The 25806-nt window shown below is 39.2% G+C and overlaps 1 protein-coding gene across 4 annotated transcripts in view; it reads left to right on the top strand.

The window, feature by feature from the left end:
- Positions 1–25806, top strand: part of FBXW11 (F-box and WD repeat domain containing 11) — a 140088-nt gene that overhangs the window by 74293 nt on the left and 39989 nt on the right. For 2 of the 4 annotated variants that reach the window (XM_011987709.1, XM_011987707.1), the window contains 2 exons: positions 15104–15166; positions 18691–18916. In XM_011987709.1, coding sequence (XP_011843099.1) covers positions 15104–15166; positions 18691–18916 — 289 coding nt within the window. The remainder of the gene's footprint in view (positions 1–15103; positions 15167–18690; positions 18917–25806) is intronic. The other 2 variants (XM_011987708.1, XM_011987710.1) reach the window with 1 other exon arrangement.

Raw genomic sequence — 25806 nt, forward strand, 5'->3', positions numbered from 1 at the left:
TCCCAGGCTGGAGTGCAATGGTATGATTGTGGCTCACTGAAGCCTCAACCTCGTGGGCTTAAGCAATCCTCCCACCTCAGCCTCACAAGTAGCTGAAACAACGGGTGCATTCCACCTTGCCTGACTAAATTTTTTTTTTTTTTTTTTTTGTAGAGGCAGAGTCTCCCTATGTTATTCGGGCTGGTCTCAAGTCCTGGGCTCAAAAGATTCTCCTGCATTGGCCTCCCAAAGTGCTAGGATTACATGCATGAGCCACTGTGCCTGGCCCTACCAGAGTTTATTTATTCACCTATTGAAGAACATTTTGGTTGCTTCCAAGTTTTAGCAGTTATGTATAACTGCTGCTATAAACAGCCATGTGCAGTTTTTTCTGTGGATATTAGTTTTCACTTCATTTGGACAAGTAAAAAAGAACATGAATATTGGATTGTTGGGCAAGAGTATATATAGTTTTGTAAGGAACTGCCAAATTGTCCTCCAAAGTGACTGCACCAGAGTAGGGTGACTTACAGTAAAAAATGTGTTGTACTTTGGTGATGGGCACCCTAAATACCTTGACTTCATCACTATATATTATATACATGTAACAGAATTTCACATGTACCCCATACATTTGTACAAATTAAAAAAAACAAAGTGGTCTTACTATTTGATATTTCTACCAGCAATGAATGAGAGTTCCTGTAGCTGCACGTCTTCTCCGCCATTTGATGGTGTTTGCATTTTGGGTTTTGGCCATGCTGATAGATGTGTTGTGGTATTTTGTTTTAATTTGTATTTACCTGTTGACTTAGGAAGAGGTGCTCCGTATTCCGTGTTTATTTGTCATCTGTATATCTTTTCTGGTGAAGTGACAGTTAAGGTTTTTGGCCCATTTTAAAAACTGTGTTGTTTACTTTTTTCTTGTTAAGTTTGAAGAATTGTTTCTGGGCTAGGCATGGTGGCTCGTGCCTATAATCCCAGCACCTTGGGAGGCTGAGGCGGATGGATTACTTGAGCCCAGAAATTTGAGACCAGCCTGGGCAACGTGACAAGACCTCATCTCTACAAAATATACAAAAATTAGCCGCGTATGATGGGGCACCCCTGTGGTCCCAGCTATTCGGGAGGCTGAGGTGGGAGGATCACTTGAGCCTGGGAGGTTGAGGCTGCAGTGAGTGGTGATTGCATCACTGCATTGCAGTGTGGGTGACAGAGTGAGACCCTGAGAGAGAGAGAGAGAGAGAGAGAAATTGTTTCTATAATTTGGGTAACAACAGTCATTTGTCATATATGTTTTTTGCAAATATTTTCTCTGAGTTTGTGGCATATTTTTTCAATTCTCTTGACAGTGTCTCTCAGAGATTTTTAATTTTAATGAAGTCCAGCTTAATAATTCTTCATGGATTGTGCCTTTGATGTGTCTAAGAAAGTCATCAACAAACCTAAGATCATCTAGATTTTCTCCTATGTTAGCTTTTAGGATTTTTATAGTTTTCCATTTTCCATTTAGGCTTGTAATCTGTTTTCAGTTAATTTTTCTGAAATGTGTAAGCTGGGTGTCTAGATTCGTTTTTTTGCTTATAGATGTCCATTTGTTGACGAGACTCTTCTTTGTAATGACTTTGCTTCACAGTCAAAGATGAGTTGACTGTATTTATGTGGGTGTATTATCTGGGCCCTTAATTCTATCACATTGACCTAGCTCTGTATTCTGTTGACAGTACCACACTTTCACTTTCGTGAATACTGTAGTTTTATAGTGCCTTTTGAAGTCAGGCAGTATCATTCCTTGAACTTTGTTCTCCTTCAATTGTGTTTGTTATTTTTATTTATTTATTTATTTTAAATTATTATTATTATTTTTTAGCCTTTCCATGTAAACCTTAGAGTCATTTCAATATCCACAAAGTAACTTCCTGGATTTTGATAGAGATTGCATTGAATCTCTAGATCTGGTTGGGAAGAACTGATGTCTTGACCATATTGAATCTTCCTTTCCATGAACATGGATTATGTCTTCATTAATTTAGTTCTTTGATTTTCTTCATCAGGGTCTTCTAGTTTTCCTTACAGATTCTTGTGTATATTGTTAGATTTATACCTAATTATATCTGTAGGTGTTTATGTAGATGGTAATATGTTTTTAATTTCACATTTCATTTGTTCATTGCTGGTATACAGGAAAGTGTTTGACTTTTTGTATATAAACATGTGTATACTGCAGATCTGCCATAATCACTTATGAGTTCCAGGGGCTGTTTTGTTAATTCTTTCAGTTTTTCTACATAGACAATCATGTCACCTGTGAACCAAAACAGTTTTATTTCTTTCTTCTCAATCTGTATATTTTTTATTTCCTTTCCCTGTCTTATTGCATTAGCTAGAACTTCTAGGATGATGTTGAAAAACAGTGTTGAGAGGGAACATTCTTTGTTCCTGATTTTAGTGGAAAGGTGTCAACTTTTTCACCAATACATATGATGTTAGCTGTAGGTTTTTTGCAGGTGTTCTTTATCACGCTGAGGAAATTCTCCTCTGTTTGCCTTTTGTACACTCTTTTCTCCTAAAAACTGATCTTTTGAAGACTGCCTTTTTATATCTTACATCCTCTATCTGTAATCAACTCTGAGCTAGCAGGATACTTTTTAAGTATTTTCACACTTAATGTGATTTTATGTCAATCTTTTATCTGCTGCTTGTTTCCTTCTTTTTTCTTCTGCTGCTTGTTTCTTCTTTTTTTCCTGAACTGCCCTTGATCTTCATGAAGATTTGTGGCTGGAGCATAAGGATGTACTAGGATTTAATTTTCTACTTAGGTTCTGTGCCTTTTAGTTATTCTGAGAGCTTGAGCTTTATGTAGCTGCATTTTTTTGTCAGTCTTTGTCCTGTGAATTCACTAATATCCCATCACTTTTATTTTGTAGATTCAGCAGGATTTTCTAGTTAGACAGTCATACCATCTACATTCTTTTTGTTATTTATGTTTTTATTTCTTTTTCTTGCCCTGTTGCATTGACTATAGTGAAACTTGTGGTTTTCAATTTCAAATTCACAAATTTTTAATTTTTAAAATTACTGATTGATTTATTATTTTTTTTGAGACAGGGTCTCACTCTGTCACCCAGGCTGGAGTGCAGTGGTGCAATCTCGGCTCACTGTAACTTCCACCTTGGGGGTTCAAGTGATTCTTGTGCCTCAGCCTCCCAAGTAGCTGGATTTAGAGGTGTGTGCCACCACGCTGGCTCATTGTTTTATATTTTTAGTAGAGACGGGGTTTTACCATGTTGCCAGGCTGGTCTTGAAGTCCTGATCTCAAATGATCCACCTGCCTCGGCATCCTAAAGTACTGGGATTACAGACGTGAGCCACTGTGCCCAGCCTATTTTTTATTTTTTTAGATGGAGTCTTGCTCTGTCACCCAGGCTGGAGTGCAGTGGCACGACCTCAGCTCACTGCAGCCTCCATCTCCCAGGTTCAAGTGATTCTCCTGCCTCTGCTTCCCAAGTAGCTGGGAAGACGGGGGTTGACTGTGTTGGTCAGTCTGGTCTTGAACTCCTGACCTCAAGTGATTCGCCTGCCTTGGCCTCCCAAAGTGCTGGGTGTGAGCCACTGTGCCCGGCTCAAATTCACAAATTTGAATTCACACTAGAAGTGTGAATGGATGTTCTAGCTTTGTCCTTCAGGACAATGGGAAAAGGTTCCATCTTTAAACATTAAGTATGATGTTTCATTATATGACCTTTATCATATTGGGGAAGTTATCTGAGTTTTTAATCATGAATAGATGTTGAATATTGTCAAATGCTTGAAATGCACCTATTGTAATCTTCATTCTGTCCCATTGGTCTATACATATGTCTTTATGCTAGTTCCACAGTTTTGGTTATGATAGCTTTGTAGTAAGTTTTGAAACCAGCTTTTCAAAGCTGATTGAAGTCCAGTTTCATTCTTGTGTATCAGGATTATTTTGTCTGTTCTGAGTCCCTTGAGATTGCTAATGAATTTTATGGTTGATTTTGCTACTTATGCAAAAAACATCGTTGAGATTTTTGTAGGGATTGCATTAAATCTGTACATAGTTTTGGGTGGTACGAACATCTTAATATTAAGTCTTGCAATCCATGAACACAAATTGTCTTTTCTATTCTTTGTGTCTGATTTTTTCTGCAATAGTTTATACTTTTCAGTTAGTCATATTTTCTAGAAATTTAAAGAGAAGAAATTAATGTATATGCAGACCCAAGTTTTCTTTTCTTTTTGTCTGAAGAACTTTAACATTTCTTCTAGTGAAGGGTTGAGAACTAGATCAGAGTCCTGGAAGCCAAGTGAATGAAGTATATCAAGAAGATGGAAGTGCTCAACCTTGCTGAAAGGTGAAGAAATAGGAGGAATGAGAATTGACCCTTAGATTTAATAACTTGTAATGTGAAGTCTTTTCTGATGAAAACAAGTGATTATTAGTCAAGGAATTCGCAAAGGAAATTCTCTTCAGTCATCCACTTATTATGAAATACACATCCTTTTGGATCTCATGGATTTCTAAATTTGACCAAGAGGTAATTGTCAAAGTAGGCATGAAGGTTCATTGCAGTGTTGTGTTTGATAGTAAAAAATGTAATGTTTGTTACTACTTGTGTTGAGTAAGGAAATTATGGGATGAAGTGAACTGTAGCCCTTAAAAATGAAAATGTAGAACTACAATGATGTGGAAAGATGTTCATGACACATGGAAAAACCAGTGACCGAAGAGCATGTTTTAAACAGTTTTCACTTACATATATGCAGTTTTCAGTCTGTGTACCAAAATGGTCCAGTGGTTATCCTTAGGTGGCAGTATTTTGGTTGATTTTTCCTTTTTAAAAAAACTTCATTTGTATATTTTCTTTTGTGATGTGCCTGTGCAAGTCCTTTGCTCATTTTAAAATTTAGTGTGTGTGTGATTGTGATTTTTCCTTGATTTGAAGTGAGTTAAAAAAAATTCTATGTGTATTGCCACTCTTTTCTTGCTCTGTGGGTTGCCTTTTTTCTTTTACATCTAACTCCTTTGAAAGAATTAAGGTGTATTGTGTATTTTGCATGTCGCAAAACTAATCCACATATGTAGTCCAGTGATGCATCATCACCATAAATCAATTTTAAAACATTTTCAATCTCTGAATGTTTTTAATGAACAGAAATTATTTTAATATACTCTGATTTATTACATTGTTCTTTGTGGTTAGCAGTTGTATATTGTTTAAAAAAGTTTTGCCTATTCCCAGGTCATGAAGATGTCCTATGGCTTCTTCTAAAAGCTTTACTGCTTTGTCTTTTACACAGATCTTCAGGCTATCTAGAATGGATTTTTTTGGTGTTTCTTTGTATGCATGTGAGAGGGTAGGGCCCAAAATATGTTAAGAATATCTAGTTGATAGAGTCTTTTATTTAAAAGACCATTCTTTTACCACTGCACTGAAATGTGCCACCTTGGTATTTAATCAGGTGAACTTATATGTGTGGATTTGTGTTTGAATGCTGTTTCGTTCCATTAATCAGTTTGTCCACCTTTATGTCTGTATAACACTGTTTTAGTTACAGTAGCTGTATAATAGATCTTGATGTCTCATAGTATAAATTTTCTAGCTTCATTTTTCCAGATTGACTTGGTTCTTCTTGGCCCTTGATATTTCCATATAAATTTTAAAATCAGCTCTATTTTAGGGCAGGGGGATGGGGGACACAGTTGGGGAGGACAAGCCTGCTGAGATTTTGATTGGTATTGTTTTGAATTAATCGTCTCTTAATCTTTAAGGTAAGCTTTTGGCAGGTTTAGTTTTATTTTCTCAGTTTTCATTAAAATATTACGATCTGTCAAGTGGTAGCTACTATTATATTTCATTGCTTTATAGTTTCTTAGGTAGGTTTTATGTTTGAATCTTGGATGAATCTGCTAAGTTACACATACAGAAAATGATTGTGATGTGATATTGTATTTCTCTGGCTTTGGCTGATATTATTGATAGATGCTTTCATGTTTCTTTTTAAATGATTTATAGTAGAAGCAAGAATAAAAGTATTTTTCCAGTTTTATTATTTTTTCCCCCTTCTGAGCAGTGTTGTGTTGTAGGTGCTTTGCATAGGTTATTTTTATTCCTGCAACATAGGCAGTATTATCCCTATTTTATAAAAAGAGGGACCTGAACCCAAGAGAGTGGTCCAGTAACTTACCCTGAGTCACAGTTTGTAATTGGTAGGGCCTGGGATTTGCGTTGGGGATGGCTGGCTTAAGGGCCTCTTCTTTACACTTCAGCTGACTGACTTCCTCAGTGGTGCCATTCTTCATGACTAAGTATCTTTTGGCTGTTTTTCTGTTACTGCTTCTAAAGCATTTTCTTTTCTGGCTTCTTTAGTGAATGTAAAAAGCTTTGCTTTTAAAGCCATCTTCAAAGTGTGAAGCACAAGGAGCTTGTACAAGCACGCTCTGCCCTTGTCTGCTTTCTCTGGGAGACTCTAGCAGACTCGTATGTATCCTTCTTTTAGATCTTTTTAAGCACTCAGATAATAAATAAATTTTCTTCTTTTATATAGTTAGCTGAATACTTTGGGGGAGGTAAGGATGACTGCCCCTCTGAAAGTAGACTTTGTTTCTTACCACTTTTTGTGAGGACCAGAATGGCACTGCATGTTTTTCTTCGCTTCTATTTTGAATTCTTGCTCGTTGTAGACAGTTTTGGAAAATGTGGGAAAGGAGTAAGTAGAAACCAAATTACCGCTTTTTCACTATGTTAAGTAATAGGAAGATTTTGGTAACTGTAGCTAATGCTTATCATCAGTAAATATTTATTATACTTCTGTACTTAGGTAGCATACTGGGAATTATTCTAAGTGCTAAGGATACAGACTGAATAAAACAACCAAATATCTCTGCCCTGTGGAGGTTAAATTTGACTAAAGGAGCCTCTGTTAGTCTGTTCTGACACTGCTATAAAGAAATACGTGAGACTGGGTAATTTCTAAGGAAAAGACGTTTAGACGTTTAACTGGCTCATGGTTCTGCAGGCTATATAGGAAGCATGGCGGCGTCTGCTTGGTTTCAGTTATGGCAGAAGGCGAAGGGGAAGTGGGCACTTCATGTGGCCAGAGCAGGAGGAAGAGAGAGAGTGGTGAGGTGCTACTTTTAAGCAACCAGATCTTATGAGAACTCACTCACTCATGCCATGACAGCACCAAGGGGGATAGTGTTAAACCATGAGAAACCGCTCCCATGATTCAATCATCTCCCACCAGGCCTCACCTTCAACATTGGGGATTACAGTTTGACAAGAGGTTGGGGTGGGCACACAGATCCAAACTGTGTCAGAGCCCTGCTTGCGTGCCAGGATTATCTCTTAAAATTTTCTCACTCACTCTGCCAGGGAGGCCCTGTTTTCACCTTAGTTTTATGGATGAGGATGTAGGCACAGAGAGGTCAAGTGGAATGCAGCACTGCTGGGCCTTTCAGTAAGAGTTTGTTTCCCCAGACCACAGCATATATATCTGGGGTCTTGGTGTGAATCTTTTACTTACTTTTTAAAGTTTAACTTCGAAAATCACTTTTTCTTGCTCTTAAAAAGATATATGTCTACTTTAAGGAAAATTTAGGTAGGATAAGTAAGCAAAAATCAAATAAAAATTACAGAGATAATATTGTAAGCACATAGTTGCTTTTGTAAATAAATAATAAAATAAATTTTATTTGTAAAGATGAGATTGTACGGATATATTTTGACTTGCTTTTTTCCCACTTGAAATAGTTTAAACCTTTTCCCCTATCATTGTTCTTCTAAAATAGTGTTTCCCTGACTTTGGGCAGTTGAGTACAAGCCTCACAAATTTTGACATGTCTGCATACCATTTGTTATTTTCCGTTCTGACCATGTTGTAAAAATCTGCTTTTTAAGTAAATCAGAAGAGGGAACTGTAATCACTACTTGACTGGAAAATCAGTGGTGCTTACTGGCATATATTAGTGTAAAAGTAAATACCATTAAAAACCCCAACGTGGGCAACATACTGAGATCTTGTCTCCATAAAAGAAAAACAAAACAATTAGCCAGGTACAGTACATGCACCTGTGGTCCCAGCTACTTGGGAGGCTAAGGCTGGAAGATTGCTTGAGCTCAGGAGACCGAGGCTGTAGTGAACCGTGATCGTGCCACTGCACTATAGCCTAAGTGACAAGACTTTGTCTCAAAAAACCAAAACAAAACGACAAACCAAAAACCCATATGACATCTTAGCCAGATATTGTTTTTTTGTTTGTTTTTTACAGAAAATTGAACAGTAAGCCCGCTCTTTTTGTTAAAAACAGGTAATGGCAGATATTAGAGAGATGTGAAAGTATCTTTTGATGAAATTAGAGTTGAAAGCAAACTGAAAAGCTAGTAGCTTTTGCAGCATGGGATTTATTATACTCTACTAACCTTTACCAGGGTTTTCCAGGGGTTTTCAAAGTAAGAAATGAAATTTATATTTATACCTAGTGTGTGTGTGGTAATTTTTATGTATATGCATATATGCATGTGATACAGGATTTTTTCAGTGCTGCTTCACCAGCTGGAGACCTTTGCAGCTGGCAGTGCACCTGCCCGGGCCTCGCTCTGCCCCGGGCTTGCTGTTGGAGGTACCCTGCCCACTTGGCAGGTGGGCTGCTCTTGGCGTCCTGGCGCTGATCCTGTGCTCAGTCTGTGCCGGGGCCAGGTGTGCTGCAACCTGCTTCTGCCTTGGGCACTGGCCTCTAGACAAGGGGGAATGTGGTGGCACTTGAAAATTTTGGAGACACCAGCAACTACGTGACCCCAAAGGAGGTATTACAGCATGTCACAACTCTGGCCCAGGGAGCGGCGAGGTCTGGGTCCCCAGAAGGGTTGTAGCTCTTCTCTCCTTCCTGCAGCACTACCAACCAGCGGGGGTGGGGGATGGGACAGCTTATTTAATCCTGTCGTCCTGCTCTGGCCTGTGGCTCCTGGGCTGGCCTGGCCCCGTGGCTGCTTCCTGTCATGCGGGGCTGCTGCCTGGCACCGGCAGAGGGCAGAGGGCTACAGTATTACGCGTTTTTCCTACCCATGTTCGGAAGATCCTGAGTTCTTGTCCCACATCCAGGAAGAATGAGGTTTTGCTCACAATCGGAGGGTGAGCAGGGCGGAAAGTTTTATTGAGCGACGAAGCAGTTCTCAGCAGAGAGGGCACTCAAAATGGGCAGTCCACTACCCGAAGTCGGGTAGTCCCCCAGTGTGGCTGAGTTCAGGGTTTTTAATAGTCACAGAATGGGAGAGGTGCGGGCAGTAGGTAGCATTGGAAAAGGCAACGTTTGATTAAAAAGCATTATCCAGAAACAACCAATTGGAAAAGAGCTGGCAAACAGGAATAGAAATTCTCACTCCAGGTCGTGGGCTTCATCCATAACCAGCAGCCTTGTCTTCAGGCTTCAGGCTGTTTTTAGCTTGAAGGTGGGGTTTTGGCCGAGTGCAGTGGCTCATTCCTGTAATCCCAGCACTTTGGAGGCAGAGGAGGGCGGATCACGAGGTCAGGAGTTCAAGACCAGCCTGGCCAACATGGTGAAACTCCATCTCTACTAAAAATACAAAAATTAGTTGGGCATGGTGTGGTGGGCGTCTGTAATCCCAGCTACTCGGGAGGCTGAGGTAGGAATTGCTTGAACCCAGGAGGCAGAGGTTGCAGTGAGCCAAGATCACGCCGCAACACTCCAGCCTGGGCGACGGAGCAAGGCTCTGTCTCAAAAAAAAAAAAAAGGTAGGGTTTCACCACGGACCCGCCCCCTCTCCCTAGGATTTTGTCTGCCTCCTGCTGCTGTCACGTGTATATGTGTTATGTCTATATATTCAGGAAAATTGCCGCCATTTTTAATTGTAAGATTGATTATAAGAAACATCTCTATTTCAGAGATGTTAAAATGTGAAAAAAACATGTCTTAGAATTAATGAAGTAGAGGATATTATATGTGCTCTATTCTATTTCAGTTTTTTAAAAAATGCTGGTTATCTCTTAAGTTGATATTTTAAACTATAATGGATTGTAATCTCCAATTGGAAAAACATGGACTTAAAATTTAAAAATAAGAATCTTAATTTCTGCTTTACTTAAAAATCAGTAAAGATGAATTTTAAATGAAAATGTACAAAGTAAAATAAAACCTCTAGGTGTGGAAGAATATCTTTATGACGTTAGGAGAAAAAAGATTTCTTGAGTAAGATGACAGAAAGCATAAATAATAAAGGAAGCAATTGACAAATTAAACTTCTTTAAAATTTATTACTTCTGTTTATCAAAAGACACCATTAAGAGAATGAAAAGTTAAGCCACAGATTGGGAGAAGACCTTTGTAATAATATATTTGAGAAAGAGTTCATTCTAGAATATACATAGAATTTCTAGAAATCAGTAAGAAAAAGTCTAACTAAAAATTGGTTAAAAGCTTTGTTATCCAGTCTGGGTGTGGTGACTCAGCCTGTAATCCCAGCACTTTGGGAGGCTGAGGCGGGCAGATCATTTGAGGCCAGGAGTTCGGGACCAGCCTGGCTAACATGACAAAACCCCATTTCTACTAAAAATACAAAATTAGCCGGGCATGGTGGTGCATGCCTGTAGTCCCAGCTACTTGGGAGGCTGAGGCATGAGTATTACTTGAACCATGGAGGCAGAGGTTGCAGTGAGCCGGGATTGTGCTGCTGCATTCCAGCCTGGGCAACAGAGTGAGACTCTCTCTCTCTCACACACACGCGCACACACACACGCACATGCACACACACGATTGGTGATGACAAAAAGGAAGAAAAACATTCTTCTACATTCATTCTTTCAGATTTTTTTAGTATCCATTCTTGTCATGTAATGTCAACAATGAAATACTTGTTAGAAATTTGAGTGGATAGATTAATTAGAAGAGACCTTACTGTGCTATAATAATATAACAGAAATTTCATATAACAGAAATTTCAACCAAACTCCCATTTAATAACAAATTCATACATAGCTGATTTAGAATTTATTAGTGGTTTACATTTTTATCAGTTGGCAGAAAGAAAATAACTGGTATATTCCTATATTTTAGCGTTTGTCCAGAGGGAGGAGATTTCCAGTCAAGCTGTTTGGTGATGATTGCGTTAATGTATATGCACATATGGCCTTCTTCCTTCTGAATTGCTATGTTTGTTTGAGAGATAGGAACTGCTATTTTAGACAAACTTTTTCAAAATGAATGCTTCTGGCTTTCTAGTGATTTTAATTCCCAGCAATGTGTTGGCAAGATTTAGGTTTTAGGGGCCCAGGTATAGGTAACAGGAACAATGAAAAGGTATTTGGTTTGCCTTTGCCAGTCATTGTTCTATGTATTTATCTTTGGAATTTACAGTGAGTAGTAATTGGCGGAATATGTTTAGATTTTTCTCCTTGGTGTAATCTTAAATATGTAATAATCTCTTCCTGATTTCTAACTATATTTGGAATTTTTTTTCTGTGACCTATATCAGTTTTTACAAAAAGGTCCATGGAAAATTGAGAATAATATGTAATCTCTTACTGGATAGAAAGTTTGAGATATATCTAGTAAATCAAGCCCGTCCCTCCTTCCCTCCCTCCCTCCCTTGTTTGTTTGTTTCTTTCTTTTTGGTCTCCTTCATCTGTCAAAGCTGGAAAGGTATTTAAAAAATAAAATAAAATTTCCAACTTTTCTCCTTTATGTTGCTTGGTGTGGTGACTTACCTGTAATCCCGGTGACTTGGGAAGCTGAGACAGGAGGATCACTTGAGCCTGGGAGTTTGAGATCAGCTTGGGCAACATAGCAAGACCGTGTCTCTAAAAAATTTTTAAAAATTAGTTGGGTGTTGTGGTGTGAGCCTGTAGTCCTAGCTACTCAGGAGGCTGAGTTGTGAGGATTGCTTGAGCCCGGGAGTTCGAGATTGTAGTGAGCTATGATCATGCCTCTGTACTTCAGCCTGGGTAACAAAATGGAACCCTGACTCTTAAGACGCACTCTTCTTTTTGAATTTTGCTTTTCAGAGATTTAAAACGTAAATATTGCTCTCCTTGCAATAAAAACCCTTGCTGTCCTTTTAATTTGAATTTTTTTGCTATGTTTTTGCTCATTTCTTTTAGCCTTTTTTGTACGAATTTGTTATTATGCTTACCTTTGTGTGTAGGGGGTCTCCTCAATTCAGCTTTGTTTTATTAAAACATTCTGGTTGCAGTCTATTAAATTGATTTCATGGGCCAAAACCAGCAGTTGGAAAACACCTAAGATACATTTTTTTCTGTGTGGGAAAGTACATTGATTTCTGAGTAGAACAGGCTTAGATCTGAATCCTGTGTCTCTCATTTACTAGCTATATGACTCTTAACTGTTAGTTACTTAATGCAGAATTTGCAGCATTTTTAAAGCAGGAAATTGATTCCTCATATAATTCTCAAAGTACGGAATTTTCCAGTTGAAATATATTCTGTGTGTGTTCATGGCCCCTACTGGCAAACATATATCACTGCTAAGAGCCTGTTGTACCTATACACAAACTAAATGAAAATGAAGGCTAGGTCATTGGAACCAGCCTACCACTTCCATTGATTGGTATGCAAGAGAGAAAGGGGAATGTGCAGAAGAGATTCTAGAATTATTGAAATGCTATGAAGAAAGAATGAATTCTAGGTGGTAGCTGAGATTCCATAGCAAATGCAGTATTGCTGTACTAAATTACCCAGTTGATGAAAACATCTTGACAAGTTTTCAAGTCACAATATTGTGTGATTTTTTTGTTTGTTTGTTTTGGAATGATGATGCAGTGGGGTACACTTCCTCAGGTTTTGTTTGGTTTTATATAGAATTCAGTTTCAGATATGTAATTTACATCTGGGCTACCTAGAATGCATTCGTTTGACAGGGTGAAAACTTTTTGCATTGGGGTTGCCATGTTCGTGAAAATGCACAGATAAAAAGGAAAGTTACTTTTGCTAACCTGTTTATCATATTAAAAAAACACACCATATATATTTTCAGTTATTTTTTATTTTGTTTATTATTATTATTGCTTTTTTATAGAGATGAAGTTTGCTCTGTTGCCTGGGCTGGAGTGCATTGGCATGATCTTAGCTTATTGAAGCCTCAGACTTCTGAGATCCTCTCACCTTAGCCTCCTGAGTAGTTAGGAGGCTTGGCAGTACCTGGAGACATGGGGTGGGGACTGACTTCCCATCTCTCTTCCACTTAATTCCTCATTCCTTTCCATGCTCCACCTTTCATGTTTCCAGCCATTCGTTGTCCTTACCACTCTTAGAACCCAGACATTGTGGCCTTGCAAGACGGCTTTGTAACTACCAAACTCAGGGGATGCTGTACTGAGTCACTGCTCCCCCTTTCTTTATTCCCCTGAGGAAACCTGCTCGCTTTAGTAACCCTTAGGTCCCTTCAAGATAGCAGTAAAAAGATTACATGGAGAGACCTTCATAAATAGTACCTTTGTTTCCTTGTTCTTCATCCCATTCAGGATTACTTATTGCTTTCACCACTCCAGTCCTGTTTTGGACTCTTGGACACACTGAGTTCCTCTCTACCTCATGGTTGATTTTTTAGATAGAGCCCCACCCTCCTGTCCCTCTCCCTCATTGTGGACCTTGGTGCTATGGGGTTTATAAGATTTTACTGAGAAAGCCAAGTTTTCCCCATAGGCAGCCATCTGGAGCCATCCTGTCAAAATCTCTGAAATTAGAAAAGCATAAGAAGATAACACAGGGGAAAAGTAGCATCTTCAAATCGGAGAGTGAAGTAATGTTTTTTGGAATACCCATTATGCATTAAGCATTGTGTAGGGTAGTCTCCATCCCCACAACAACTCTGTGTGTTTGTGTTTGTTCCCAGGGTAAAAGATCTTGCTCAAGCTCACACACACACATTGAGTGAGTGACCAAATCAGGAATCCAACTTCTCTTTGACTTCAAAGCCTATGACTTTCCTACTCTGTCATACTGCATCCCTGTTCAGAGCCAGTTTTGTGACCTGTAGAGCGGCTAGTGTTCAGTGGTGATTCTTATGTCATTACCTACATTGGTATTTTCAAATGGATTGTTTGGAAATACTGTATAAATAGTACAAACATTTTAGGACTTGAAGAACATAAAGGAAAAATAGGGAAAATTTGAGACAGGCTTATTCCCTAAAGACAGCAAACAGGATCTCGTAAACACTGATAACTTAAATAGATCTGTAATAACCTTTTGAATAATACTATGAGACAAATGTTGTTTAAATTTTATACCCCAATATTATAATTTTAGGTTTTGGAAGGAATCTTAGAGAGACTGCTATCCATAAATGAGTTGTCTTTTCAGAGCACAACTAGCCCACTTCCCCTTCTCATTAAGTTTCCATTTAGCCATTAGGTGGGAGCTTCAAAAGGGAAAATCCAATCATGTATAATCTCTAGTTAATGGGCATCTATTGAGCGACTGGGTCACCAGAAAGAATAATTACACAGTACCTCTTTGTGCAGTAAACACAAAAATCAAAAGCTAATGCATTCCCAAGGCAAGCCAGATTGTTACTGGCTAACAGCATCCTCCTCTTCAGGGAGAAGGTTGGGGCACCCACCGTGCTTGCTAGGGGAGATTGCAAAGCCATTCCAGAAAAACAAGGCTATCAGGGGAGGAAGGACGAAGGCAGGGGGGCTTCCAAGGCTTTGCTACTTCTAATTGCGGATTCCCTGGGGTGCATTACTGAATAGCAGACCTTCTAGTAAATGTTTTGTGCAATCATCGGAAACTTCATGGGTCTTTGGAATTTCTTGCCACAAGTGCAAAAACAGTGATGACTGAGGTTGAGCTTCACCCTCACTCCCACAATTTAGCCTTTTTTCTAAGCACACCCAACCTTTGTAAATAATGACTTTATGCTTGCTTTTGTCTAACCACTAACTTGATTGATTTATGAAAGATGAGCACATCTCCCTTGACCCAAAATGGCATGTGTTAGCCACAGAGCCAAATAGTTCTTGGGTTTGTATTGGTACACTCTAGCTTGGGTTTGCAAAATTATTTCTTGTAGTTATTTAGGATTTGCAAAACTTGGTATAATTCAAATAACCTGTTTTTCCCCCCTTAGAACACTTCAGTTATGGAAGATCAAAATGAAGATGAGTCCCCAAAGAAAAATACTCTTTGGCAGGTAGGAATGACGGCGCACAGATTAGACAGCAACTGACTTACTATAGATGGGATGCTCCCTCAGTTAATGTCCTCAGTGGAATCAAGAGCCAAGCATTTTTGTTTTCTTTTGTGCAGTTTTGCTAGTTTCAGAATCCACCCTAATTTGTCTTCCTTCCATAGGGAATTGTCATTACAAATATGCTAAATAATTTTGGAGTTTCCACAAAGATCTGAAGTGGCTGTAGCCTAAAATGTTCTGTCTGTGGCCTCTGCCTAAGCCAAAGATGGATAGTGATGGCATCCTTTGTCACCAGAATTGCACCATGCCACACGCCAGTATATACATGGATGGCCTTTTCTCCTTTTGCTCTCAACCTTTAGTCTTCTCTCCCATTTCCATTGGTTTGCCTTTTCCTTTTAAGCTCATCTCCTTCTCCCTTGGCTCTATTTTAAGGTTTGCCAGTTTTCTTCCCAATTCCCCAGGTTGTGTGTGTGTGTGTGTGTGTGTGTTGTGTGTGTGTGTGTGTGTTGTGTGTGGTTGGGGGTTTGGGGAGCAAGCAGAGTTTCATGATTTGGTGTTTTATCAACCATGCTGATACACATGGCTTTCCCCTTCATGAAGACAGGATTTAAAAGCAAAACAAATGTAAATCTGAAGAGACTAATATAAAAATGAATTCTCTGGGTTCATTTGATTTGAAACTAAAAAGATAGATTAGTTAGCAGGAACAAAGTGCACCCAACACATTTAAGAGGAAATGAAGCAAAGAAAAACAACACTAGGAAGAGCTTGCTGAGCTGAGCACGTGGTTGGAAATAGCATATTGAAAATGTGCTATAGAATAGTGCACATACCATTATTTTCTTCTTACATTGTGTACAGACTGAGTTTTGTACCCTCCTTCACGTTTATTATTTTGCAGCGGATGCTCTTCATTTACTATGATTTTTCAATTGGCAGTGGTTCTTCACACTTTAGCTTTAGTTTTTCTTTCATCTATCTTCCAGTCAACTAGTTAATAATTATACAAACACTCTAGGGAGGCTAGATGATTAGGAACTTGTCTGTAAATAAAATAACACTTTTGCTTATCAAATGAATTAATGGCTGTGAAAGTACTTTGTAAATTATAAAGCAGTACACAAGTGTAAGTTGTTATCATTATATTTAACCTGTTATGAATCATTATTTTGGCAAGTTATTTGGAATAAAATATAGAAATAAAGGGGGAAGGTAAACACACGCAGTTTTCTTTCTTAAGGCACTTTTGAGATTTTGATGTATACCATTTACGCTGTCATGGTATGTTCTCCTTGTCATGAATTACTGTGATCATAATGTTTTGTAAAATCCTGGATCTTGCCTTTTGTTTCTTAATATTATTTCATAAGCAAGTTCTGTTGTTATAAAAATATTACCCTTTTTTTTTTTTTTTTTTCCCTGATGGAGTCTTGCTCTACACCCCAGGCTGGAGTGCAGTGGCATGATCTCAGCTCACTACACCCTCCGCCTCCCAGGTTCAAGCATTTCTCCTGCCTCAGCCTCCTGAGTAGCTGGGGTTACAGGCGTCTGCCACCATGCCTGGCTAATTCTTTTTGTATTTTTAGTAGAGACAGGATTTCGCCATGTTGGCCAGGCTCGTCTTGAACTCCTGGCCTTAAAGTGATCCAGCTAACTTGGCCTCCCAAAGTGCTGGGATTACAGACGTGAGCCATGCCTGGCCAAAATCTTACTTTATATGCTAATTTTAGTGGCTTACATTATAGCTCTTAATGGTGATGTGTTAGAATTTGTTTTAAACAGTTGCTTGTAATTGGGCAGTTATTTCTAACTTTTCTTTATTATATTGTGGACATCCTTATGCTTAAAGCAACTTAGATGCCCCTTATTTTGCCAATATTCATCACAGCAAAGACTTTTCATCTCTGTTTTGAACTCTTATTTTTTGGATCTGTTGAGACACAAATGTCTTAGTATAAGCAAAGTTTCAAAATCCTTGTTCAATGCTTCCCCCTAGTGGTATCTGGTGTCAGTGAGCTTTTCCTCACCCAAGATACAAAGGAAGAAACATTCTTAGACAATGGGGCCGTAAGATAAACTGAGTGGAAGATAGATGCCTTTCCATCTTATACCTCTAAATGTGGACATGAGAACTTCAGACATGAAATTTATAAGATTTTTTGTCAAGGAAGACTGAAGACTCCTTTGGATATTTACGAAGGATGTCTTCTCTGGGATGGGTTTAGTCCACTTTAAGTTAGGGGACATACAGATAGGAAAAGCTCTTGGTTCATTCCATGTAAGACTCCTGAGATAAGTTCCTAATGGAATTAATAGGTGTTTGTAATTCAGCTCTTCAGTTCTTAGAATTATCTTTTGTGTTATTTTTTCTGGTATTATGTATGAGGAGGCTATCAGAGGAGTGATCGACAAATGGTTTGACAAATGTTTGACAAAAGTATTGAGGTTATTTTGTTTAGACAGGGAGGTTACTGCGCCTCATAGTAGTTGTGGTTTGAGTCTAGTGATTGAGATTATTTTTAATGTTACTGTCCAGATGCAGTGTATGTAGTTTCAGTTTTAAAACATATACTGATTCTATGTAAGGACTTGTAGGAAGATTGGATGAGAAATGCATTGTTAGTATAAGAGTCTGTGAGTTGTCCATAAACCACCTATGTAAGATGTAGAATTTTTCAGGTACACATGGTTTATTTACCTTGGGTCACTTTCTTGGAAGGTAATCTAAAGAAGGATGGGAAAGTCTAAAATGTTTTGCCAGATTAGTAGCCCTGGCAAAACCGTATGGAAGAGATTGAAACTGTTGGGTAAAATGAAGCTTTTTGGATTGAATTGCTTTCAGGTTTCAACACAGCACAGCTTGTCTTTGTTATATAGACCTGTGGTTCTCAACATGTGGTCCCTAAAGTGTAGTCTCTGGACCAGTGGCATCAGCATTGCTGGGAAACTTGTTAGAAGTACAAATTCTTGGGCTCCACTCCAGACCTCTAGGGTGGGACCCAGCGGTCTGTGTGTTTAACAACCCCTCTTGTTATTCTGATGCTAGTTCAAGTTTGAGAACCATTAGCATAGATGTGTGTAGCATTAACTTTCAACTTTGAGGAAGTAAAACAAACTGTTAATAATCAGTTGCCACTTTGCCAAGTTGAGCAGTTTCTCTACGATGGTTATCTCCAGCAACAGTTATCTTTGGAGACGATAATTCCTATATATCCTGTGTATAGAGAGATACCCAGTATATATCTTTGGACCATCATTTTGTAATAAGCGTTCGAAAATGATGATTTAAGGTGCCTTTTAGAAATAGCTATCACTTTGGCATTTCCTGTAGTGACTAATTTGAGGACACAGACCCCGAATACATTTTAAATTCCTGAATGAATTAATGATGGAATGAGTTTGGCTTTAGGGTAAAAGTGTCATTTTAAGATTAAATACACAGGGTGAAAAATATTTCCATGAAATATTAATTAGGTTTCTTTCCTTGTTAAACTAATTATTTTTTTGTTTTTCTAAAATAGATAAGTAATGGAACATCATCTGTGATCGTCTCCAGAAAGAGGCCATCAGAAGGAAACTATCAAAAAGAAAAAGACTTGTGTATTAAATATTTTGACCAGTGGTCTGAATCAGATCAAGTGGAATTTGTGGAACATCTTATTTCACGAATGTGTCATTATCAGCATGGACATATTAACTCTTACCTGAAGCCCATGTTGCAGCGGGACTTTATTACCGCTTTACCAGGTAACTGTACTTGTCTTTTCAAAAGCTGAGCGATCGAAGAGTGCCCGGCCCAAGGATCTAGGTGGATATTTATGAAATGATTGAATGAGTACTGTGTGAGGCAGCATTTTTTTGGGACACATACTTTAATATATGGAACTTGAGGAATTATAATTTAGTATCCATCTAGGAAATATAGGCAGTATCTTTAACAGTGTTCATTATTGGCCGGGCATGGTGGCTCATGCCTGTAATCCCAGCACTTTGGGAGGCCAAGGTGGGTGGATCACCTGGGGTCAGAAGTTCGAGCCTGGCCAACATGGTGAAACCCCATCTCTACTAAAAGTACAAAAATTAGCCAGGGGTGGACGGATGCCTGTAATCCCAGCTACTCAGGAGGGTGAGGCAGGAGGATAGCTTGAACCCGGGAGGTGGAGGTTGCAGTGAGCCAAGATTGCGCCTCCGCACTCCAGCCTAGGTGACAAGTGTGAGGCTCTGTCTCAAAAAAAAAAAGTGTTCATTATTGGTTCACCCTGTTGCTTCATTCGGTTTGTTGAATGAGTTAATGATATGCTTTTTATTTTGATGTCGTTTAGAGCCTGCACTTTGCCTTTGTAGGTAATTTTAAAAAACATGGTGCTCTTCCCTTCAAACATAGTTTGTATGTTTGGGAAGTGTCCCAAAGTTTAGGACATTCATTTGTATCTGAAGTGGCACTTAAGGAATGGCAAAAATATATTGGGAAAACTGGTAGCATGTCTTTATTATATTTCTCAAAACCTGTTTCTGCATCCTCTCCCTCACTACTGTCTTCCTATATATGTCTCATACACGCATAGGTGTGTACACACACACACACACACACACACACACACCTGGTTAAATTTACTTTGATTTTTAAAAGTAGACTTTATATTTTTAGAGCAGGTTGAGGTTCAGAGCAAAATTGCAGGGAGAATGCGGAGAATTCCCATATTCACATACCCGTTCCCTCAGCCTGCCCCACTATGGGCATTGCACAGCAGAGCAGCACATTTGTTACAATTCATGAACCTGCGCTGACACATCGTTATTACCCCAAAGTCATAGGTTACGTTAGGGTTTACTCTTGCTGTTATTCATTTTGTGGGTTTGGTCAAATGTATAATGATATACATTTGCCTTACAGAATGGTTTCACTGTGCTCCACCTATTTATTTCCCTTTGATTTTTAAAAAATAATTTAAAATTTGCTGTATTCTGTACCACCTTTTTATTTTTCTCAACGAAGTGGCACCTTGCTATGTGGGCCAGGCTGGCCTGGAGCTCCTGGGCTCAAGTGATCCTCCTGCCTCAGCCTCCTGAGTAGCTGGTACTGCAGGCATGCAGTACTGTGCCGAACTCGTGATCCTCCTGCCTCAGCCTCCTGAGTAGCTGGTACTGCAGGCACGCAGCACTGTGCCAAACTCGTGATCCTCCTGCCTCAGCCTCCTGAGTAGCTGGTACTGCAGGCACGCAGCACTGTACCGAACTCGTGATCCTCCTGCCTCAGCCTCCTGAGTAGCTGGTACAGCAGGCATGCACCACTGTGCCGAACTTCCCTTTGAATATGATTAATCATGAATTTTTTTCTGTTTCTATATTGTTTTTTAAAAAATTCTCAATTTAAATTTGGCTAGGTAAGATACAGAGATTTCACTCCTGTAGAGAATGCTGGCCAGAATGTTTTCCTCTGATGTGGCCAGTGTAATGTGTGGTTAAAATTGCCACGTCAAAATAAGCCTAGAAGTAGCCAGGGATGAGCCAGTACCATTGCCACAACCCTAGCCCTCGTCAGAGCTACAGGATAGCTTCTTGAAGAGTAGCTCCTCCCTTAGCCTATCTGTGATTTACAGAATATCAGGACTCCGTGTTCTAAGTCCTTCCACAGAAAACGGAAACCTGGGGCTGCACGTTGACAAATCAGCTTCTGATTTCTAATCTCTCTCCCGAAACTTGTAAGTTTACCTTCTGCAGTGGGAGTTTTAAAGATATTTGAGAGTTAGCTTAGAAAAATTTGACACTGCTGTTTTTATGCTGAAATGTAGCATGACTTGCTCATTTCTTCCATTAGAATCTCTAGAAAAGCAAAACATGAATCCTTTGTTTCCAGAATCATACTATTTAATTGCTTAAGGGGATCTTAGCCATCACTGAGTCCTGTTTTTCATTGTGTAGATTAGGAAGCCAAAGAGAAATTAATTGGGTGAGATGCCCAGAGTCACACATCTTGATTATAATGGTGGTGGTGTGAATGATTATAGGGGTTGGTTCAAAAATTAGTACAAAGGCTAAGGAAAATTCCTTAAATTGGCCCCATGTACTGAATGTAAGGATTACAACTCAATTCAATAATTCTCACTTTTAATTATGAGGGACGGATCCAGGGTGGAGAGGGAGACATGCTTTTGATTGTATGAGAGAGAATTACAGGTGAATGGAAGTAAGATGAGGCATGTACACATGATGCAGCTTCTCTATATGTACAGAACTCAAACTCAGAAACCTATGGAATCAGGCTGCATCTGACACCGAGAAAAGACAGAGTCGTTTTTTAGGTTGGTGATTGTATTTATCCCTCATAAGTGATTTTAAATGATGAACCTGCGCTGACACATCGTTATTACCCCAAAGTCATAGGTTACGTTAGGGTTTACTCTTGCTGTTATTCATTTTGTGGGTTTGGTCAACTGTATAATGATATACATCTGCCTTAAGAGTATCCTACAGAATGGATACTATCCTACAGAATGGAGGGTACTCATTTTTGTCAAGCAATTCAATTTATTGTTTTGTTTTCCACCGTTTTGGTTTTGTTTTCTTCCCTATAATTTGCTTCTGAAGTGTGTTTGAGTGCCAGGGAACTCACCTTATATTTGCAGAGGAGCCACAAGGTGGCACTGTTGAAGTTCTCTTGATTTTCAGAGTATAGTTCAGAGGCAACCCCATCTCTTAGGGAGTATACAGCCTTGGAGAAGAAGCAGAACAGATGAACATGTGTTATGTATATAAATACGGTTAGTATAATTGCATACAATTCAGTTTTCATTACAGTGAATGTTAAGGCATTGTCCATATCTCTGTTAAAGTGGAATTTTGTGGTATTGAATATTACATGAAATGAATGGACCACTGGCTGGGACATGGAAATACTTTAGTTAAAATGCTATTTGTTTTAACAGGACTTGATCTGAACATATATACATATGTCAGTATATATCATACATATGAATCTAATGGCTGAGGACAAGCTGGCCAAGTTGATTGTGTTAGTTAGTATCTAGTAGACCTAGATTAAACATGGCATTAGTTCCTTAACACAGACTCTGCCTTAAGAGCATCACAGGAGAAACAGGTCCATGTCCATGTTCATACTTAGATTTAATAATGTGTGGAGCAACTTACGAATCATTATACTAGTTTGGTGTTTCATTATTACTGTACATCATCTTGAGTTTGAGTTTTTACACTATTGAAATTGACAGTCAACTTACAACTTTATTTGATTGTGAAAACCATTAATTCTATAAAAATTATCTATAATTTTAGCTTTTAAATGCTTGCTGTGAATATCATACCTGTCAGTATAGGGAAAATGGAAAATGTTTGTGGTCTCTGGCTCCTTTTGGCTCAGTGGAAAAAGTGATAATTATGATATGCCTTTCTAAAAATCATAGTAAATGTTTAGTCTGCAATGTCAATTTCTGCATGCTGAGTTTGCAGTTTGTAAAGAACTGTTGTTAATGGGAAAATTCATACCATGTAAAGTAGAGACAGATTGTATTTCAAAAAGGATGATAAGCATTGGTGATCTGTTTGTTGAGGTGTCTAAGCAATTAAGAGTTTTGAAACACTTGGCTTTCTGGCCCTGGTTTATTCAATTGTCTTATCCCCAAGAAAGGATGATGAGCCATATTGTGGACCATAAATGTGACAGAGATTAGATGAAAGGTCCTAGGAGATGTGGAAGAACCAGAGCATAGATAAAGCTTTAGGTTGGGTACACGGCCAGAGCAGCGTGACAGGAGAAAGTATGGGTGCTGGAGTCACACAGGCCCTTGGTTTGAATCCTAGCCCTTACACTCTACAGCTGTGTGGTCCCACTTTTTGGAGCCTCAGTTTCCTCATCTGTGTGGGAATAATAGCAATACTTTATGGGTACTGTGTGAGAAGTAATGATGATACGTTATAGTATGCAGGGCATCTGTTGGGTATTCTGAGGATGGCAGCTTAGAAAAACACCCAGAGAGGCAGGAAACACCTGCTTCTCCAGAGGTAGTAAGATTTATTGCTAGGACATTTTAATTATTCCGAATTAATCCACTGATTTCCGAATTGATTCATCCTGACATCATATAGGTGTGTGTCACTTTGTTGATTTGTTTCCTGGGTGTTTTATGGAAAAAGATGTTAGACTTTGTAAGCTGAGCCGCTTTTTACTTCATTTCTGTCTGAAACCTTACGTTGGTGTTTTCCAGGTGGAAGGCATCCGTTGAGGGACTGTTGCTGTTAGCAATTGCATTGTTTTCTTTTAAAACGTTTAGAACTTCAGATTTTACAACTAGATTTGTGACTTGGGAGGGGGAAGGGATAGCAGGGGTGGGTGGGAAAGGAAGTTTCTTTGCAGCTGCTCTTTGAAATGCATTTCTAAAATAATAAAAGTTTCTGTAATTGTGTGATCTAAGCAGCTGTGTTAAAACTGGTTGTAGTCAAGGGCATTGAATTGACATTTGAGTTTCATTTTGATACAGTGTTATTTACATATTGAGCTTTGAAATTTGTGCCTTTTAATTGTTTTAACTTATTATTGAAGTTTTTCCAGACTTTCATCTGGTTCCTGTAATTAGCAACAGCAGCATGTCTTCAGCACTGTGTGCGAAGTGTTATGGCCTCAATTTTCTGAAGCTGTAATGTGTCCTCTTGTTGCCTTAGGAAAAGGGGGTGGTGGTGGGAGATGGGGGAGTCTCAGCATGATAGAGACAGTAATGAGAGCCAGACATAGGTACTTCAGAAAATGCTTAAACACCTCAAAGCACTTTTTAGCTCAGGCAAATGGACCATCTTATTCAGTAACCTCTTTGCCCTGAACAGGCTTGAAACCAGAAAGTTACATGGTCTGCATGGCTCCTGAGGGTGGCCACTCCAAGGTACCTGAACAGAGATTGTTTGATTCCTGTTCTTCTCAAAACATTTAAGGGGCCATGAGACTTATACCAAAAAAACAGAGGGAGGGGGCTTAGCTTTTTGCTAGAGGGGATGCAAAATGCAGAAAGTAACAAGAAGAGTATTGTGTAGTGGCCTTGTCCATTGATATCCATTGAGATGATTTGGGGGAGAGGAGAACAAAGACTGACATTTCTTGAGTAAACTTCTTATTTACCCATCTCCTTACATATGCTGTCTTACTAACTTTCCCAACAAGACTGGGAGATTCCCTCCATGTAAAATGAGGGTATTTAGAGTACCTATCTCAGAAGGTTATTGCAAAGATTATATGATGTAATTTATTTCAGACATTTAATATCATTCTGATATTATGGAAGACTGAGATCCTAAAAGGAAAACTGATTTGCTTGAGGTCACACAACTAGCAGTTGACAGAACTGAGATTCAACCTGGTTTATCTGACTTTCAGGCAGTGTGTTTTCCACAAGACTAAAACATGCTGCCTTATAGAGGGAGGACATGCACTTAAAGTATTAGACAAAGGAAATAGGTCAAATCTCATAGATATCACTCAGATGTTGCTTAATTGGACTGATGGCATTTGAAAGAGGAAGAAATAAGTATTAGTAAGGGATTTATTTCTGTAAAAACTCATTGATAGCCTAGTTGTGAGCAATTGATGGGGGAATCAAAGAGGACTAAAAGGGATATCATTGCTGTAAACCGATAGTTCCCAATATTTCAGTGTTATCTAGTGGCACTTCTTAAAAATACATATTCCTGGCTGGGCACGGTGGCTCATGCCTGTAATCCAAGCACTTCCGGATGCCGAGTTGGGCGGATTATGAGGTCAGGAGATCGAGACCATCCTGGCCAACATGGTGAAACCCCGTCTGTACTAAAAATACAAAAATTAGGTGGGTGTGGTGGTGTGCGCCTGTGGTCCCAGCTACTCGGGAGGCTGAGGCAGGAGAATCGCTTGAACCCAGGAGGTGGAGGTTACAGTGAGCTGAGATGGCGCCACTGCACTGCATCCTGGTGACAGAGTGAGAATCCATCTCAAAAAATAAAAAAGAACAGATTCCTGGGCCTTACCATCTAGAGGTTCTGATTTAGTAGGTCAGGAGAAGATTGGGGGAATATTTTTTTGTTGCTGTTGTTTTAAAAATCAGTAACCCTGAGTTGAGTCAGATACAACCACACAGACTCATAGACCCCCCCAGATAGGTGGAAGGTTTGGGTGCTGCTTTCCCATCACGGATGATGGGGATGTTGCAGCCTTTGAGGTTTGAAAAGGCAAGTACCTAATGCATTCTTTTTATTTTTTACATTGTTTTTAAAAGACAGAGTCTTGCACTGTCACCCAGGCTAGAGTGCAGTGGCGTGATCTCCACTTACTGCAACCTCCATCTCCTAGGTTCAAGTGATTCTCATACCTCATCCTCCCAAGTAGCTGGGATTACAGGCGTGTACCACTATAGCTAATCTTTGTATATTTAGTAGAGATGGAGTTTTGCCTTGTTGGCCAGACCAGCCTCAAACTCCTGGACTCAAGCGATCTGCCCATCTTGGCCTCCCAAAGTTCTGGGATTACAGGTGTGAGCCACTATGCAGCCCCTAATGCATCCTTGTCTTGCTGTTTGTTTCACCTTTCAGAGAGCAGAGGATTCTAGAGGGGAATTAATTAGAGATGTGTTTATAACCATTTGGGAGGATTTGGGGTTAAT

This window comes from Mandrillus leucophaeus, unplaced genomic scaffold, assembly GCF_000951045.1.
Source record: "Mandrillus leucophaeus isolate KB7577 unplaced genomic scaffold, Mleu.le_1.0 Scaffold314, whole genome shotgun sequence".
NCBI lineage: Eukaryota > Metazoa > Chordata > Mammalia > Primates > Cercopithecidae > Mandrillus > Mandrillus leucophaeus.